General features: G+C 49.6%; 6 protein-coding genes across 6 annotated transcripts; 3 read left to right on the top strand and 3 right to left on the bottom strand.

Annotated features, from left to right (window-relative positions):
- Nucleotides 1-99: 99 nt before the first annotated feature.
- Nucleotides 100-528, top strand: CCOS01_12526 (uncharacterized protein; the record flags this gene model as incomplete). The annotated part of the gene is made up of 3 exons (XM_060460674.1): nucleotides 100-158; nucleotides 228-330; nucleotides 382-528. The coding sequence occupies 3 exons, from the start codon at nucleotides 100-102 to the stop codon at nucleotides 526-528; spliced, it is 309 nt and encodes a 102-aa protein (XP_060308722.1).
- Nucleotides 529-3,520: 2,992 nt separating this feature from the next.
- Nucleotides 3,521-5,356, top strand: CCOS01_12525 (cytochrome P450; the record flags this gene model as incomplete). The annotated part of the gene is made up of 4 exons (XM_060460673.1): nucleotides 3,521-4,058; nucleotides 4,127-4,195; nucleotides 4,249-4,857; nucleotides 4,929-5,356. The coding sequence occupies 4 exons, from the start codon at nucleotides 3,521-3,523 to the stop codon at nucleotides 5,354-5,356; spliced, it is 1,644 nt and encodes a 547-aa protein (XP_060308721.1).
- Nucleotides 5,357-5,832: 476 nt separating this feature from the next.
- CCOS01_12524 (succinate-semialdehyde dehydrogenase) lies at nucleotides 5,833-7,441 on the top strand (the record flags this gene model as incomplete). Its single annotated transcript, XM_060460672.1, has 3 exons — nucleotides 5,833-5,856; nucleotides 5,907-6,382; nucleotides 6,439-7,441. 3 exons carry the CDS (start codon nucleotides 5,833-5,835, stop codon nucleotides 7,439-7,441), a joined length of 1,503 nt encoding a protein of 500 aa, XP_060308720.1.
- Nucleotides 7,442-7,609: 168 nt separating this feature from the next.
- CCOS01_12523 (uncharacterized protein) lies at nucleotides 7,610-7,969 on the bottom strand (the record flags this gene model as incomplete). The annotated part of the gene is made up of 2 exons (XM_060460671.1): nucleotides 7,610-7,854; nucleotides 7,912-7,969. The coding sequence occupies 2 exons, from the start codon at nucleotides 7,967-7,969 to the stop codon at nucleotides 7,610-7,612; spliced, it is 303 nt and encodes a 100-aa protein (XP_060308719.1).
- Nucleotides 7,970-8,716: 747 nt separating this feature from the next.
- Nucleotides 8,717-8,911, bottom strand: CCOS01_12522 (uncharacterized protein; the record flags this gene model as incomplete). The annotated part of the gene is made up of 1 exon (XM_060460670.1): nucleotides 8,717-8,911. One exon carries the CDS (start codon nucleotides 8,909-8,911, stop codon nucleotides 8,717-8,719), a length of 195 nt encoding a protein of 64 aa, XP_060308718.1.
- Nucleotides 8,912-13,435: 4,524 nt separating this feature from the next.
- On the bottom strand, nucleotides 13,436-14,561 carry CCOS01_12521 (uncharacterized protein; the record flags this gene model as incomplete). Its single annotated transcript, XM_060460669.1, has 3 exons — nucleotides 13,436-13,501; nucleotides 13,561-14,260; nucleotides 14,311-14,561. 3 exons carry the CDS (start codon nucleotides 14,559-14,561, stop codon nucleotides 13,436-13,438), a joined length of 1,017 nt encoding a protein of 338 aa, XP_060308717.1.
- Between the last annotated feature and the right edge of the window lie 215 nt (nucleotides 14,562-14,776).

Genomic DNA, 14,776 nt, shown 5'->3' with positions numbered 1-14,776 from the left:
TGCAGCTTAAATAGGCACTGTCGCCCACTGAATGTCGAAATGGCACTAGGCAGAAATCCTACTCCTTTCTCATTGGCAACCATCAGACATCAAGCCAAAATGACTGCCTTTCTCAAGACCTTCGCCCTTGCTTTTCTGCTCATCCAGGGAGCTCAGAGGTAAGCATGCTCGTTATAGACCCCTTCTCCCTCTCAAGAATGACGGGGGCTGATAAAACATACCAATAGCAAGGACCATAGCAGTCACAACTGCTGCCTTTTGACCGCAGAAGGATGGATCCCCAGAAATGACTGGACGAAGGCGGTTTGCGAGGAGCGCTGGGGATCGGTGGTAAGTATCTCTACCACTTGACGTGACTTCAAAAGCTAACAATACCAACAGGCTACCTTTGACGGCGTCAAGTGCATACAGAAGCCTGGCAACGTGATCAGCGGTGAAGACTTCTTCACCGCGTGTAAGCTTTATGGGTACATCAATGGTTACCAACAATGGGAGAGAGGTGCTGGATACCGTGGCACTTGCTCTTGATATGTGCATAACTGTAACTTGGGGTGGCTATAATAATCTTGGAATTATCGCAAAATACTTTTAGCCAGAGCCTGCACCTGGTTTTACTGCCCAACTACTTAGAGGCCTATTTTGATGCTATTACGCCATAAACTACGGCTTCCGTGACTTGACGAGCATCATGCACTCGGCTATGGAACCAGGCCATGCGATACAACTCGTTTCTACTTTGAGATATCATGTGCCTCTTATTAAAGAAGAAATCCCGCGTAAGAATGAGGAGAAGAGATGAACTGTACATCCAGCCAGCCAGCATGGATGTTCTCCTCTTGTCATCGGAAAGTAGGAGTTTGATCACCTGGCGCCAAGGGAGTCTTGTCTAAGAACTAAGACCCTGCTGTACAGAGTAATACCGCGCACTCAGCTGCTTGAGATGAGTTCACTGAAGAGTGGAACCGGCTTCTCGCTTCCTAGAATTAGACTTTGCTCTGATGGTACCCATCACTATCAAGGCGAGCAGTGTCTTCTGCCAAATACTTGGACCGTTGTTATGATGAGAGTTAGAGATGGAGCGTCACTTCTGAATATTAAAAGACCGATTCTGATAAGTGCTCGTGTGCTTGACATCCTTACGGTCTATTGTCTGTTTTAAGTTCAAGTTAATAAGCAATTGAATGTCTGAATTAAAGCAATGGGGAGCGATTCAGCAAGGATTGAGATCAATGGCACTGGAAGTAACGGCACTGAAAGTCATCATCAATTCTAGCAAAAAAGCACGGTCGTCAGTGCAACTCATGTTGCGTCTCATCGAGGGAACGAGCCTGGTTCGAAGGCGGTGGGATACTTCGTCTCATAGTTAGTGCGATTGGTTGTATGGCGGGTTTACACTTAATCACGGACTCTCTTTCATGCTCAACTGTTGCCTGCTGAATGCGACTCAAGGACACTCAAATTTGCATCTGATGCTCGCATTGGAAGAAGGGAGATTGGGACAATGATTCAGAGTAATGCTTCCTCAATGATTATTGGCAAGGGGTTGCTTGCTGCCTGCCCTTGCTGGGCGAGTGCAGCAGGGAATACTTGAGGCATAATCTTACAGTCAAGTTAGCGGCGCCGCAATGCGTTTACGATGCCCTACAGCATACGGGGTATGGGAACAGAAACTTAATTGTTGTTGCTCACGTATCCGTACTCTGTACACAAACCCTTCAAGGCTTCAACATGTCTATCCAGTCAGCGATTCAGTGCGAACAGGCAAACGATTACTGATTTGACAGCTGATATTTGTCGAAGGGTGGGTTGAATCCGCGGCGAACTCCCACCAGGTCGATCATTTACGCGCCGGTACCAATGATTGTGGTACGAAGGCGATGAGCTCCAGGGCGAGAATTTCCTGTCATGGTTCCCTGAGGCAATGCACCTGGACTGTGGATATCTGGCGGACGCAGGCCTTTTCGCCCTTCCGCACGTCCCCATCTGAGAATAGCGGAAGCGAGTCACTAATTTCTGCTCACGATGGACAGAAAAGGAATGTACAAGCCGCCCTAGACAATGATTGGAAGCTTAAAGATGTTACAATACAAAGTGATGAGCCCTTGAGATGGGTAGCAGTATCCCCAGTCGTAGAGGAGTCGTCTCGTAAAGACTAGTAACTTTAACCTCAAGCAATGCGAAAACGAGCTGTCAGTCGGATCCGGTCCGGAGTTCGGGCTGGACCGTTGCCCCGGTCTTACGTTAGTCTTGTAGCTCTGTTGTGGGCTTGACCTGCGAAACGCAAAGGTTCTAGGCACTTTGTACGGGAGACAAGCTATTGCAGCGATGGGTTTCTGCCGAGTTTGTGCTCTTTCGGAGCTATGTGGTGGGTTGATGGCCAGCTTCCAGACTGCTCATTTTTCGTGACGGACCGGTCAAACGTAACGTAATTCGGGCTATGACCATTCATAGGGAAGTATGCCGAGCGCCCGGCACGCCGACCCAGCCCGGAGGAACCGCTGATTCAGCGGCGATCCGCACCGGTTTCGACAAAATCGGCTTCGTGACGAAAGGTCTGAGACACCGTAGATGGTAGTCCGTTTCCCCGCCCACGCCCGCTAATCATTTCACCGCCGCCATGACTGGCCCCTAGCTGGATGAATGCCGGCGGGAGGCTCGATGCGGCTTGGCGTAGGAGAGATCCCGTGTGGATCGTCCCTAGCCCTGCCGCACATGAGAGCGCTAGCGGACCGGATGTCATCCTGCATCGCATACTTACCTGTAGTTGTATCCGTGTACGAGGTACGGCTCTCTGAGCGAATCATAAGCCCCGGATTACGGGAAATCAGTTCCGTCTGAGGGAAGACGAACTGTAAATGCCAAGCTTGAACGACAGTGTCACAAAGCCCTCGCTGATGGAGTGTTCAGCACATCATTGTCCGAACTATGAGATCTCCCACCATAAGTCTCAATTCTTGTGACATGCCTGCAAAGCGGAATTGATCTTCAAACAGCCGGGCGCTAATATTGAGACGACGGTTGAGAAGAGTCCACAGGAGAAGAAGAACTTACCGCGGGAAGTATCTGTGCAGCGATGGACATGGAGCTGTCCAAACTTGTTGTGCTGCTCCTTCTTAACAGAGCTGAGACAATGTACGAGGTATATACTTGATCCTTTCAGTCATGGAAGGTGACCAATGTGTTTGCATCAAACGCATGCCACGCATCCCCGCAGCCCCAGATCTGTCGTGACCCTAGATTCGACACTTGATTTGGGTCCACGTAGGACTACGGGAAGATGCTTTTATTCCGTCCGAGCGGCGAGTGAGGGGGAAAAGGTATTCACCTCTTGTCGTTGTGCCATACTAGCTCCTCGTTGACGTCAACTCATATTCGAATGCCTGGATACGACCATGCTCAAGCTCCTATAAATACTACCACATCACCTCCCTGACATGCTTCTGATTTACAACATCAACGCAAGGAAATCAGAGTCAATCTCATCTTGGACCTTTAGTTCTTAATGGGTAGACTGCTAGTCATGGATGAAGCTGGAGCCGCAATCTCTCTCTTGGGAGAAACGAGATACACTCTCGACGGCTCGGCCAAGCCCCTGTCTTACTTCTTCACGACCATCCTACTCATCATATTTGTTTACTCCCTCCAGGGAACAAAGCTCAATACCCCATCAATCAACCAGAAGAGAAGATTCGAACTTACGGACAGCCGCCCCAAAAGGAACTACCTCCTCAACGCGAGGAAGTTGATGCAGCAATGGTTTACCGCGAATCCAAATAAGCCCACACAGATGATCACGGATATGGGTAATACTATTGTGCTGCCTCCCTCGATGGCAAATGAAATTCGCAACCATAGTGACTTGAGCTTCACCGCGTTCTCTCAAGAGGTTAAGAAATCCGTCCCTGAATGCGAATTGTATGACAGAAGACGAAGAGATACTGACAACTCCATGGCCCAGTTCTTCCAAACGAAGTATCCTGGCTTCGATGCATTCGCAGAGGGAGGACATGACAGCATTACACTAGTCGTCATCAACAAAGACCTAACCAAGCAGCTAGGTACGGGCAATAATCTCGGATCGTTCTTGTCTTCACAACATTCCATGACGCTAACAATGTAATAATAGCAAAGGTCACCGAGCCTTTAGCTGAAGAGGCCTCCCTGGCCCTCCTGAAGATATTCACAGCAGAGAAAGGTACAAAGAAGCAAGACGTGCAAACAAGATAGAGATTCCCTGACTTTGACTAGAGTGGCACTCTATTCCCATGCGCGCAACACTACTCCACTTCATCGCCCGCATCTCTTCCCGCGTCTTCCTTGGCACCGAACTCTGCCGAAACGAAGCTTGGCTCGAAATCACCAAGAACTACACCCTTAATGGCTTTACTGCCGGTGACCGGCTTCGCGAATACCCTCCATTCCTCCGACCCATAGTCCACTGGTTTCTCCCCGGATGCCAGGAAGCGCGGAGACAGATCAAGGCAGCCGCCAAGATCATTCAGCCCATCATTGACGAGCGGAAGGTCCTCAAGGCCAAGGCGGTCGCCGAGGGCAGACCGGAGCCTGTGTACCAAGACGCCATCGAATGGTTCGAGCAGGCTTCCAAGTCCAAAGGTACTGCGTATGACCCTGCTTTGAGCCAGCTGTTCCTGTCGACGGTCGCCATTCATACAACTACCGATCTTTTGGGCCAGGTTCTGGTTGATCTGGCAAAGCATCCCGAGATCATTGAGGAACTTTGCAAGGAGGTTCGGACTGTGCTCCAAGAGGGTGGTTGGAAGAAGACGTCTCTCTACAACATGAAGCTGCTTGACAGCGTTGTCAAGGAAAGTCAGCGCATCAAGCCCCTGCAGCTTGGTAAGTGCAAACGTCATAGCATCCGGCCTCTGTTACTTTGATGTACGGTCTAACACATCCTGTCTTTGCAGCTAGCATGCAACGTATCGCTATCAAGGATGTGACTCTTTCTGACGGAACCTTCATCCCCAAGGGAGCGAACACGGCCGTGTCTTCCCACTCTCAGTGGAATGCCGCGGTGTACCCGGAGCCGGAAAAGTGGGACGCGTACCGTTTCCTCCGGATGCGAGAGGAGCCCGGCAAGGAAAATGTGTCGCAGCTAGTAAGCACTCTGCCGGAGCACCTCGGCTTCGGCCACGGCAAACATGCTTGTCCCGGTCGCTTCTTCGCTGCCAACGAGATCAAGATCGCTCTCGTGCATCTCCTACTCCAGTACGAGTGGAAACTTCCCGTCGGGGCCGATACCTCGATCACGGACTACGGCGTCAATCCGTTGCTGAATCCCGGCTTGGAATTGGAGATTCGGAGGCGGGCGGATGAGGTTGACTTGACGTGCTGAGCGATAGAATACCCAGCATCAGTAATCAGGTGCGGTACTGTTACTTGGGAGGGAACTTGGGACTGCATAGGAGGACGTAGAGTGACTAGATGATATTACAGAGGGGGGCTTGCTATGATGTTCAATAATCGGGGGGGGGGGGGGGGGTTCACTCGTCTCGCGGTTCTCTAGATTTGCAAACGCCTCAAGATCGGCCTGACTAGTGGGTAGTTGCATGGACCTCAAAGGTTCTCGATAATTTGGAAGACATGTTTTCGCTTAATTGGCTATGTGTCGAACAAAGACGTCATCTTGAATACTCGGCACCATTTGGAGGCACTTCTTGAGATGCGGGGTCGCGGCGGACTCGAAATTCAAGTCGGCTATATATCTCCGCACCTATATGTAGCCTGCATCAGCCGCATCCCCATCAATATCGTATGGACTAGAAATTCCATTTACATTGCAAGGAAGTTGCTGTTCCAAAAATCAAAATCATGGCTCAAGATCTGCCTTTTAAGGTATGTTTTCCAGTTTTCAAATTTGTCGCCTTCTCTGCTAACATCATTAGCTCGCCAATCCCGATCTTCTCAAGACGGATGCTTACGTCCACGGTTCCTGGGTGGAGGCATCCTCAAAAAAGAGATTTGAAATCGAGGACCCGGGAACTGGGAAAGTCTTTGCCTCAAGTCCAGACTTTGACCGTTCCGATGTCGACGCAGTGGTGAAATCATCCCATGAAGCTTTCCAGACCTTCCGCTACGAGAACCCGAGGTCTCGGGCCAAGAAGCTATTAGAGTGGGACCGCCTCATTCGCGAGAATCGAGATGACATTGCCCAAGTTCTCACCCACGAGTCTGGCAAGCCTCTCGCAGAAGCTCAAGGCGAGCTTGACTATGCGCTGGGTTTCACGTGGTGGTTCGCTGGAGAGGCCGAGCGCATCCGAGGAAACATCTCGACGCCGTCTGCACCTAATCGGAGAGTCGTAGTCGTGAAGCAGCCAATTGGTGTAGCTGTCGCTCTGGTGCCCTGGAATTTTCCTATTGCGTGAGTACTCAAATTCAATCCATGACCGTTGAGATGCAGTCCTGACAACGTGTTAGAATGATTTTACGCAAAGCCGGCGCTGCATTGGCAGCAGGTTGCACCATGATTGCGAAGCCGTCACCGGAGACACCATTGACGTGCCTCATTCTCGCACACCTAGCCACAAAGGCAGGATTCGGGTCGGGTGTTTTCAACGTCATCACAACGTCTCTCGACAACACCCCTGAAGTAGCAGAGGCTCTTTGCAAACATCCTCTGACGAAGAAGGTCTCCTTCACGGGCTCGACCAACATTGGCAGTCTGATCGCCAAACATTGCGCCGAGGGCCTCAAGAAGCTGACCCTGGAACTCGGAGGAAACTGCCCCTTCATCATCTTCGAAGACTGCAACCAAGACCAAGCTCTGGAACAATTGCTTGCACTAAAGTGGCGTCACGCAGGCCAAGCTTGCATCACAGCCAATCGCGTCTACGTCCAAGACGGGATCTACGAGGAATTCCTGGAGAAGCTAGTCGAACGAACCAAGAAGATCAAGATGGGCCACGGAACCAAGTCGGATACGACCATGGGACCCCTGACGACACCCCGCGCCATCCCCAAAGCCCAGGCTCACGTCAAAGATGCAGTAGAGGCAGGTGCAAAAGTCGTACACGGCGGCCGAAAGGGAACCGAAGTCGGTCTTGAGGCTGGATACTTCCACGAGCCGACTATCTTGCGCGATATGAAGCAGTCTATGCTTCTTAGTCGCGAGGAGACCTTTGCACCCGTTTTGGGTGTGTACAGGTTCAAGACCGAGGACGAGGCGGTGCAGTGGGCCAACGATACGAGCATGGGTCTGGCCAGTTACTTCTTCACCAAGAATATCGACCGCACGTGGCGGTTGATGGAGAACTTGGATGCTGGAATGATCGGGATGAACACTGGCAACTCGTCGGCGGCCGAGTCTCCATTCGGCGGTATGAAGCAATCTGGCTACGGAAAGGAGTCTGGAAAGGACGTGGCGATTGAGGAGTACCTCGTCTCGAAGACTGTGACTATGACTCTGGAGGATCATTACTGACGAAGGAATACTGCGGGTGCTTTAAACCATTCTATGTAGCGATGCCCATCCTCTTTGTACAGTATACCAATTATGTTCGGTGGGCAATAAGTACAGTCGAAGTATCCAAATTTCCCAAGAAGCCCAAGGAAGGGTTCAGCTTGGCCGCCTAACCAGACGAAGCCAATGTCATGTCCGGCTTGTTCCTCCACATTGCGGATCGGCGCCTGGTACTACTTCGAAGCCAGTCGGAGCTACAAAGTTTCCGCACCTCCCATTATCGCAAACGCCTTGTTGTACGGTGTTGCCGCACGCGCGTCCGTTGGCTGCGATCTGTTGTGGAGACGGCTGATTGCGTTTCGCAAAGTCGCTGAACTCGCGGGGAATCAATGTGATGGCGAGAGCTTCGCCTCGTTTGCCTCGTGGTCTCGGTGCTGATTTGTTGCTTTAGCTTGACCGAAGAGTAGTGCATCTGTTGATTTGGAGCTCACCTGCAAGAGCGCTTTCTGACACCAACAATAATACGAATGCAATGTCGGTAAAACGCATCATGCACTCGGAAGGAGGAAGACCTGGATAAATGGGTGCAAGTAAGACCTCGGAACCAGCAAATTGTATGCAACGATTGTTTGTCTTCTTCTTGGCTCAAGAAAACTAACTACGACTCCTCAAGAGTTGCGGTTTATGAGCAAAGTTGAGGTTGCGCACGCAGCGACCCCAAGGGTCGTCTTGGGTAGCAATCTGGCTGATGTGTACGATTGACGTCGCCACGATACATGATACTTGTTTTATGTCGGAGCCCGTGCCGTGAGACGATGACAATTTGCGGGTCTTTCGGATCTGCGTAGTACTTGCGAGCCGTTAATCATGCAAAAAAGGCGTGAAGCCTGGTCCCAGTCTATCATCCGACAAATCTCATACAATGCTGGTTGGGGTACCCTGGGCCGCATGATGGGGTGATCTTCGGACCGTTCCTCCACAACATGCATTCTTCGATGTTCTAAGAGAATACGAAGACTGAAGTGACATTACGGAAGGACTTAAGGCTGATGATTTTATATGCGCAATACTTGTTGATGTCACATTAGGCCTTCTCGCGCAGTGTCGCGCCGTTGTAATTGGTGAGACTGAAGCCACGGCTACTAGACCTAAGTCAGATATTGCGGTTCAAGTAAGAGCACGCATAGGTATCGAGAAGAATGAGGTGTCATGTTCAAGTTTCGCAACAGCTGACTAGTAGCAAGGGCACATGGGGCAGAAGCTTTTGAAGTGACTTGAAATAGACCATATAAGCTTTTAAACATTCGGCAAATTTCCGTAGAATAAGCCTGAAAGGTGCTGCCAAAAGTCGTATCCTTCCGCCATCCCGCTGTCCAGTAAAAAGGCTGGGTCCATCATCATCGGCAGAGTATCAGCAGCATCAGTCGAACCGATCTTGGATAGATACCAGCTCCCGATTCCCGAAGAGTTTCCGGCGTAAGCTGCCACCATCCGCTGACGACTGCTCAAAATCGTGCTGCTATAGCTGGTGGCGCGAGGTATAGTACTGCATCGGTCGCTCAATATTTGAAGCGTTTCGGCCAAGTCTAAATTTGCCCTCGCTGTTTCCAGGTCCCAATCGTGGTCCTCCACACTTAGAAGTCCAGCTGCCTTAATTCTGGCTAGTGCCAGATGAAGAATTGACACGAACGTGAGAGTAGGGTATGGTTCTAGACTCAGAGACAGGAAAGCATTTAAGAGCTCCTGAGTGCTTGTGAATCAGCGCCACATGATGCGAGATCTGAAGTGGGCTGTTTTGAATCCGTAATTTCCGTTCGCATGTATGGCAGGTTCGAACAGCCGGATGCGTATGGCCATGCAATGGTCGCGCAAAAGGTCTATCATAGGTTGTCAGCGGCATCCAAGTCACGCTTAAGACAGAAACGAGGCATACTGTTTGAACGAAGATGGGTTGGCAAGAAATCAGCGAATGATTCAAGCTCTTTCTGGACGTTGGCAATAATCATGGCATGAAGCCCAAACGGTCTACCAACCTGAGAGTCGTTCTTTTCCCCGAAAATATCATCGACTTGAGAGCAATTTTTCTTACTCTTGTTAAATGCACTAGCAAGGAGTCGGTCGGTAGCTCCTTGTCGTTTGACAGTATCTCACAGCAGTCAACAAAGTAACGTGCAAAGTCCAATCGAGAGGACCGGCCCAGGAGACTGCCATGTCTAGGGACATTATCACGGTAAGCTTCAGAGAGCGGAACAATACTTGAGATACCTGGTAGATTCTTACACAGAATTGATGCAGAGGAGCCCCAACGCAGCGCGAGATCGTCTCTCAAATGCGCAGCATTCTCGACAATTGATCTGGAGGTCGACGTCGAGAGGTCGGGACGCTTCATCAGTTCCAAGTCTTCTGCTAGTACTCGGGCGAGGTGCATAAGGCTGGTATCAGAGGATGTCGCGAAGTAATGTATATCGCTCCTAAATATACAAGAATCAACATTAGTTATCAGAAATATCTCGGAAATGGTTGACTCAGTGTTTCTCACCAAGCGAAAAATACCAGCAATGATTGTAAAATCTCCAAGCTCTTCTCAAGCAGGACCACCACTCGGTGCGCGATATGTTGCCGAAACCATCTCTTGAACACTTCGGTTAGCTCGCCTTCAGGAGGCTTGCATGTCCAAATGATAGTCTCCAAAAGCAGCGGTTTGTCTCTGTATAGTTGTTGTGCATCGCAGACGGGTAACGGAACAAACGGAAATTGAGGAACCATGTCGGACATGTACAGTCGAAGACCCATGTTGGCTTCTTGCAAGATGACTCGATACCCTGGGATGATTGTCAGTATTCCTTGAAGCAACTCGACCGGATCTGCGGCTAGATTTAATGGCGAATAAGAGTCGTCTGAATCAGGCTGCGATGTCGAATGGAAATTGATCGATGGCGATGGATGGCCGTGTGAAGCCTGGCTGTTTCGAGCTGATTGCTCACGGTCACGATTCAGAAGCGACATCATGTCGTCCAACTTCCGTTCAAGCACTTTGGTATGGCTACAGAACCACAGCTCTGGTTAGTCTTGAGTACTTGTGATGATCCTCGAAGACTTCTTATGCTGAATTTCCTCTCTTCCTCTTGACTTACGGCGGCGCTTTAGAGCAGTCAAGATGGTGGCTAGAGCATCTGAACGATGACGCCAAAGGATGAGGCTGATGATGGACAGACTGCGTCCGGGGGCGAGACACCGCGCAGCAACATGTGAAGCCAAGCCGTCCAGTGGATTAGGGGCGTTGGCTATGTCCTATCACCTAGTCCTCACTAGTCTGGACCGAGATTTCGTCCAGGCTCTGCTCGATATTGGCAAGGCGGTTATTGATCACTCTGGATCACATGTAAGAGAGAAACACATGGTTTCCTGTTCTTGTCAAATTCTCAAAACAAAAATTACAAACAATTTGGGTCCGTCCGATGGACGAATGTATTTGATAGATCTAGGCTCGCAAAATGCTCCAGTGATTGCATCTTTTCTTAGATAGTTGTGGTCTTTTGACCATGTCGCCTGTAGTCTATAACACTCTCAATTAGGCCAATGACCTTGTCCGATTTCAGTGATCATCAGATGAGGCTTTGTAGGCAGTTGCAGCCTCATTTGATGATCACCAAAATCGGGCAACGCAACTAGTTATCGAGAATGATATTCGTTTGTAGGAATTGGGATGTGACGCTCGGTATATTGTGTCGTCGGTGTACATTAGTTGTAACCCCCACTGCGCCCCCCCCCCCCCTCCTCCACCGGATCTCATACGTTACATTACTATCAAGGTTCGTCTAGTAATGTATAAATGCTAGATGCCTCTTCAATAGGCTTATGGCCTTGCGTAGATCGATGGCAGTTCTGGCCGTTTCACGGAAACGAATGTTTGCAATACTCCCGCGTGTGTCGGAGGCAATTATCCTTTCGGGGGAATCTCTTCTTGCAGCCGCTATTTGGGCAGGCGTAGCGCTCTTCTTGTGTCGGCTTGTTGTGCTTGTGGCGGTGCTTTCGCATATCTTTGGGCAGGTCGCAGGAATAGCTGCAACTGCTGTGTTGGCATGTATATCTTTTTCGTGAATGGCACGATGATTTGACAGGTTTGTGTCTGGTATCTTCGAATGGCGAAGTTGAGTGGCCCGGCAGTAAGTCGGGTTTGTGTCCAGTACCCTCGATTGGCGAAGTTGGTAGACGCAGTGGCGTGTTGCTATTTTCCTCGAATAGCGAGGATGTTGTCAAGTTCGAGAATTGCTCGAGTCTAAATTCGTCGCGCTCGAAATGGTCGAGCAAAGTTGCGCTTAGACAGCCATCGACATACCCAATGAAATCGTTGTCATGGGAATCGAAAACGTCTGGCGGTCTGGGTGATGTTATACATGTGATATCCCAGGACCTTGACTGCCCCAAGCATCTAGGATGTTGTGCGTGTTGCTCCGGCGCTAGGCCAGTCGGCGGTGGCGGGTCACAATCAAAGTCGACGAGTGTTTCGGGGGAAAGGATTCCACACCAAGCTCTTCGAGGATCGATCGGTTCCCGTCAAAAGGCCGCCGTCTTTCTGACGGACGGCGGCCTCTGAGGGCAGAAATGGTAAACAAGGAGGGTAGCGCCTTTTGCAAGGCAAGAGTGACGGGGTAAAAGTGTCCTATAAAGCAAGAGAGTCTACTTTACAGAATAAAAAAAAGGTGTCTAGATTTTGACAGGCTTTGAAAGAAACGAGAGACTGTGCCTGAGGGGAAAGGTTGGTAGTTAAGTACTGTGTTGTTTGGGCGGACTCAGGATCTACAGGCAAATAAGAGTCCTGTGGCTTGCAGATGCCAAGACCATCTACCACCAATTAGACAGTATGCGGGCTGAATATCACACCGAAGACAGGACTCAAAATTCCAGCTGAAAGAGGATATGGACCACTCAGACACAACACTGCCCTGTCATTGGTGATCTTGTTAGACACACCAACGCAGCACACGCGCGCGGGTTGAGCCGATCAGAGGCTTCGCCGAGATCCTGGTTTCCAGACAAGGCATTTGCTTCGTCGCTGAGTGACACTTGAACTTAATCCCTCATTCTCTTGAGAAACCAGTTGCAAGATCCTGAGTCGCCAACACACCGATGTAACGAAGAAAACATGGCTAGTGCATGCACTTACATAGTACTGCTAGATTTACTACAGATGATCTTGAGATCTTCGCTGGGGATGAATGAAGTTCCGAGATGCATATGATATGTGGTAGTGGGAAGCGTGACGCTAAGACTGAGTCCTCTTAACTCAAGAGGACTCACATTTGCTCGTGGAACATCTATCCGACAAAGAGAAAGAGTCCTTTTGAGTCCTCTTCAACAATGCGGACCGTTTCGAGAGTCCCTGGTATTTAAAACAGCAATTTATTTCGAGTGAGAGATATAAAGCCCAATTCAATGTCGAGAGTAGGTTGGTCAGAAGTGAACTCCCGGGCCACGATACCGTCACATCAACCTTGATACAATCTTAAGCTTCGGTCAACTCCCTAATTGAAAAAATGAATTCGAATTCGAAAGAAAGGTGAAACCAATATTCTCTACAGCAATTCCAATTGGTTGGATTTAGATACTGACGATGTACTGCGTCCAGTCAACCCCGACAAGTCGAAGGCAAGGGACCTAACCTCCCTCTGACCCTTCCCTCCACCCCTGCCTCTTTCAACGCCATTAGTCGTGCATACCCGTTTCCCGAGTCTCTTAACGAAACGATGAATCGATACTTTAGGTCTTTTGACCCATCTTGGATTCCTTTGCCTACGGATGAGGAGAAAGAGACGAAAGAAAAGAGCAAAGCGAATAGTCAAGAGAGCTGCGTTGCTCTAGTAAATGGCGGAAAGCAATGAGAGTCATCGTACTTTCGAATACACCTCTATTTGAATAGACTTCTAAAGTGCCAGTAGTTTTGTTAATATGTGAGCTACGGATTCTCAAACATTACCCTAGAGTTTCATTACATCATGTTGTTGCAAGATGCTATCATAGAGCTTCGTTCCCTCTATCCCAGATGACGCCTCTCCTGTCTCTCTTATTTATCCAAGTGTACTGTTAAAGAAGGGTTAGTTAACTGCAAAAGATAAGCAAAAGTTTCTGGCATGGCATACCTCAAAACAACACGGCTTTCCATCTCCCACCGTGACAGCGAGGAGATTTGCCTCGCTCCAAACAGGCCTGAAGCCAACCTCCTCAATCCTTTCCCACCACTCCGCAAACTGACTGATCTTGGGTCCCTTTTCCGGCACATGAATCTCAATCACCATCTGACCAACTGGAACCTCCTTGCCCTCAAGCTCACCACCTTTCGCATAGTCTCCCAAAAATGACTCCAATGTCGGAAACTCATCCCCTTCGATATCCATTTTGATCAGGTCCACGTAATCGTGCCTCAGTTTCTTCATGATGCTTTTGATTGAGAGAAACTCTGTCTTCTCCTTTTCATCGTAGTAGTCGTACTCTGCGACAGCCGTCTTGAAAAAGTGCGTCCGGTTTGGAAACGCCTCTAGTCCCTTGCCCCAACCGTCGACTGTGTCGTCGAAACCGTACATCTCAGCAGCGCTGGAGCGGTTGAGCATCTCCGCTTCGAAAGAGGAGTCATCTCCAATACCAAAGCTGTAGATGCGAATAGGTTTCTCTGAAGCTCGAGATTTAGGTTTCGCCCTTTCGTATTTACTCATTCCGCATATCCACTTGCCCCCATCGCCGAGTTTGCCGACTCGTTGGACATCCCAGGGACACGTGTAGGTTGCTGGGAACAGGTCCCAGATGGTATACCAGAAGCGGAGACTTTCATCTCTTGCTGTAAACCTAGTTGACAATCAGATATTGATACTGCGACCCGGAAACACTCTACTGACAGTATCGAGTCGTAGTCTTTGTTCACACTCATCCACTCATGTCTCTTTTGGACTGAACTCAACCACGACTTTTCTGACAATGCTGCCCGACTAAGCTCGCTTAAGTGAGTATCGCTCCGAGATAGTACCCAGGATGACCATGTTTCGTTTAGAATCGGCGTCAGGAAGTAAAGGGAAACTACCGGGATAAAGAAGGGAAGGAATCTTGGAAAAGACCATATCCCCTGGTTGACGGGCTTCAGAGCCGCCATTGTATGTGGTATCCGTGTCGATATTACAATGGTAATCGCTCTACAGGGTCAACTCAAATACAGATCTTGAATCCTGTATTGCACAACAATCACCAAGGTCCAAGGAGATAAGGCCAAGCAGTATTGCCACTCACTGCCACCGAATTACCGCGGGCTGGAAGACCATCTGGCCCAATGAACAGCCATCTGATCTTGACAACATCATCGGAATAGAC

The sequence above is a fragment of the Colletotrichum costaricense genome (assembly GCF_030867565.1).
Source record: "Colletotrichum costaricense strain IMI 309622 chromosome Unknown Scaffold_15.1, whole genome shotgun sequence".
NCBI lineage: Eukaryota > Fungi > Ascomycota > Sordariomycetes > Glomerellales > Glomerellaceae > Colletotrichum > Colletotrichum costaricense.
The sequence above is the reverse complement of the archived record's forward strand: the minus strand, read 5'-3'. Positions and strand labels throughout refer to the sequence as shown.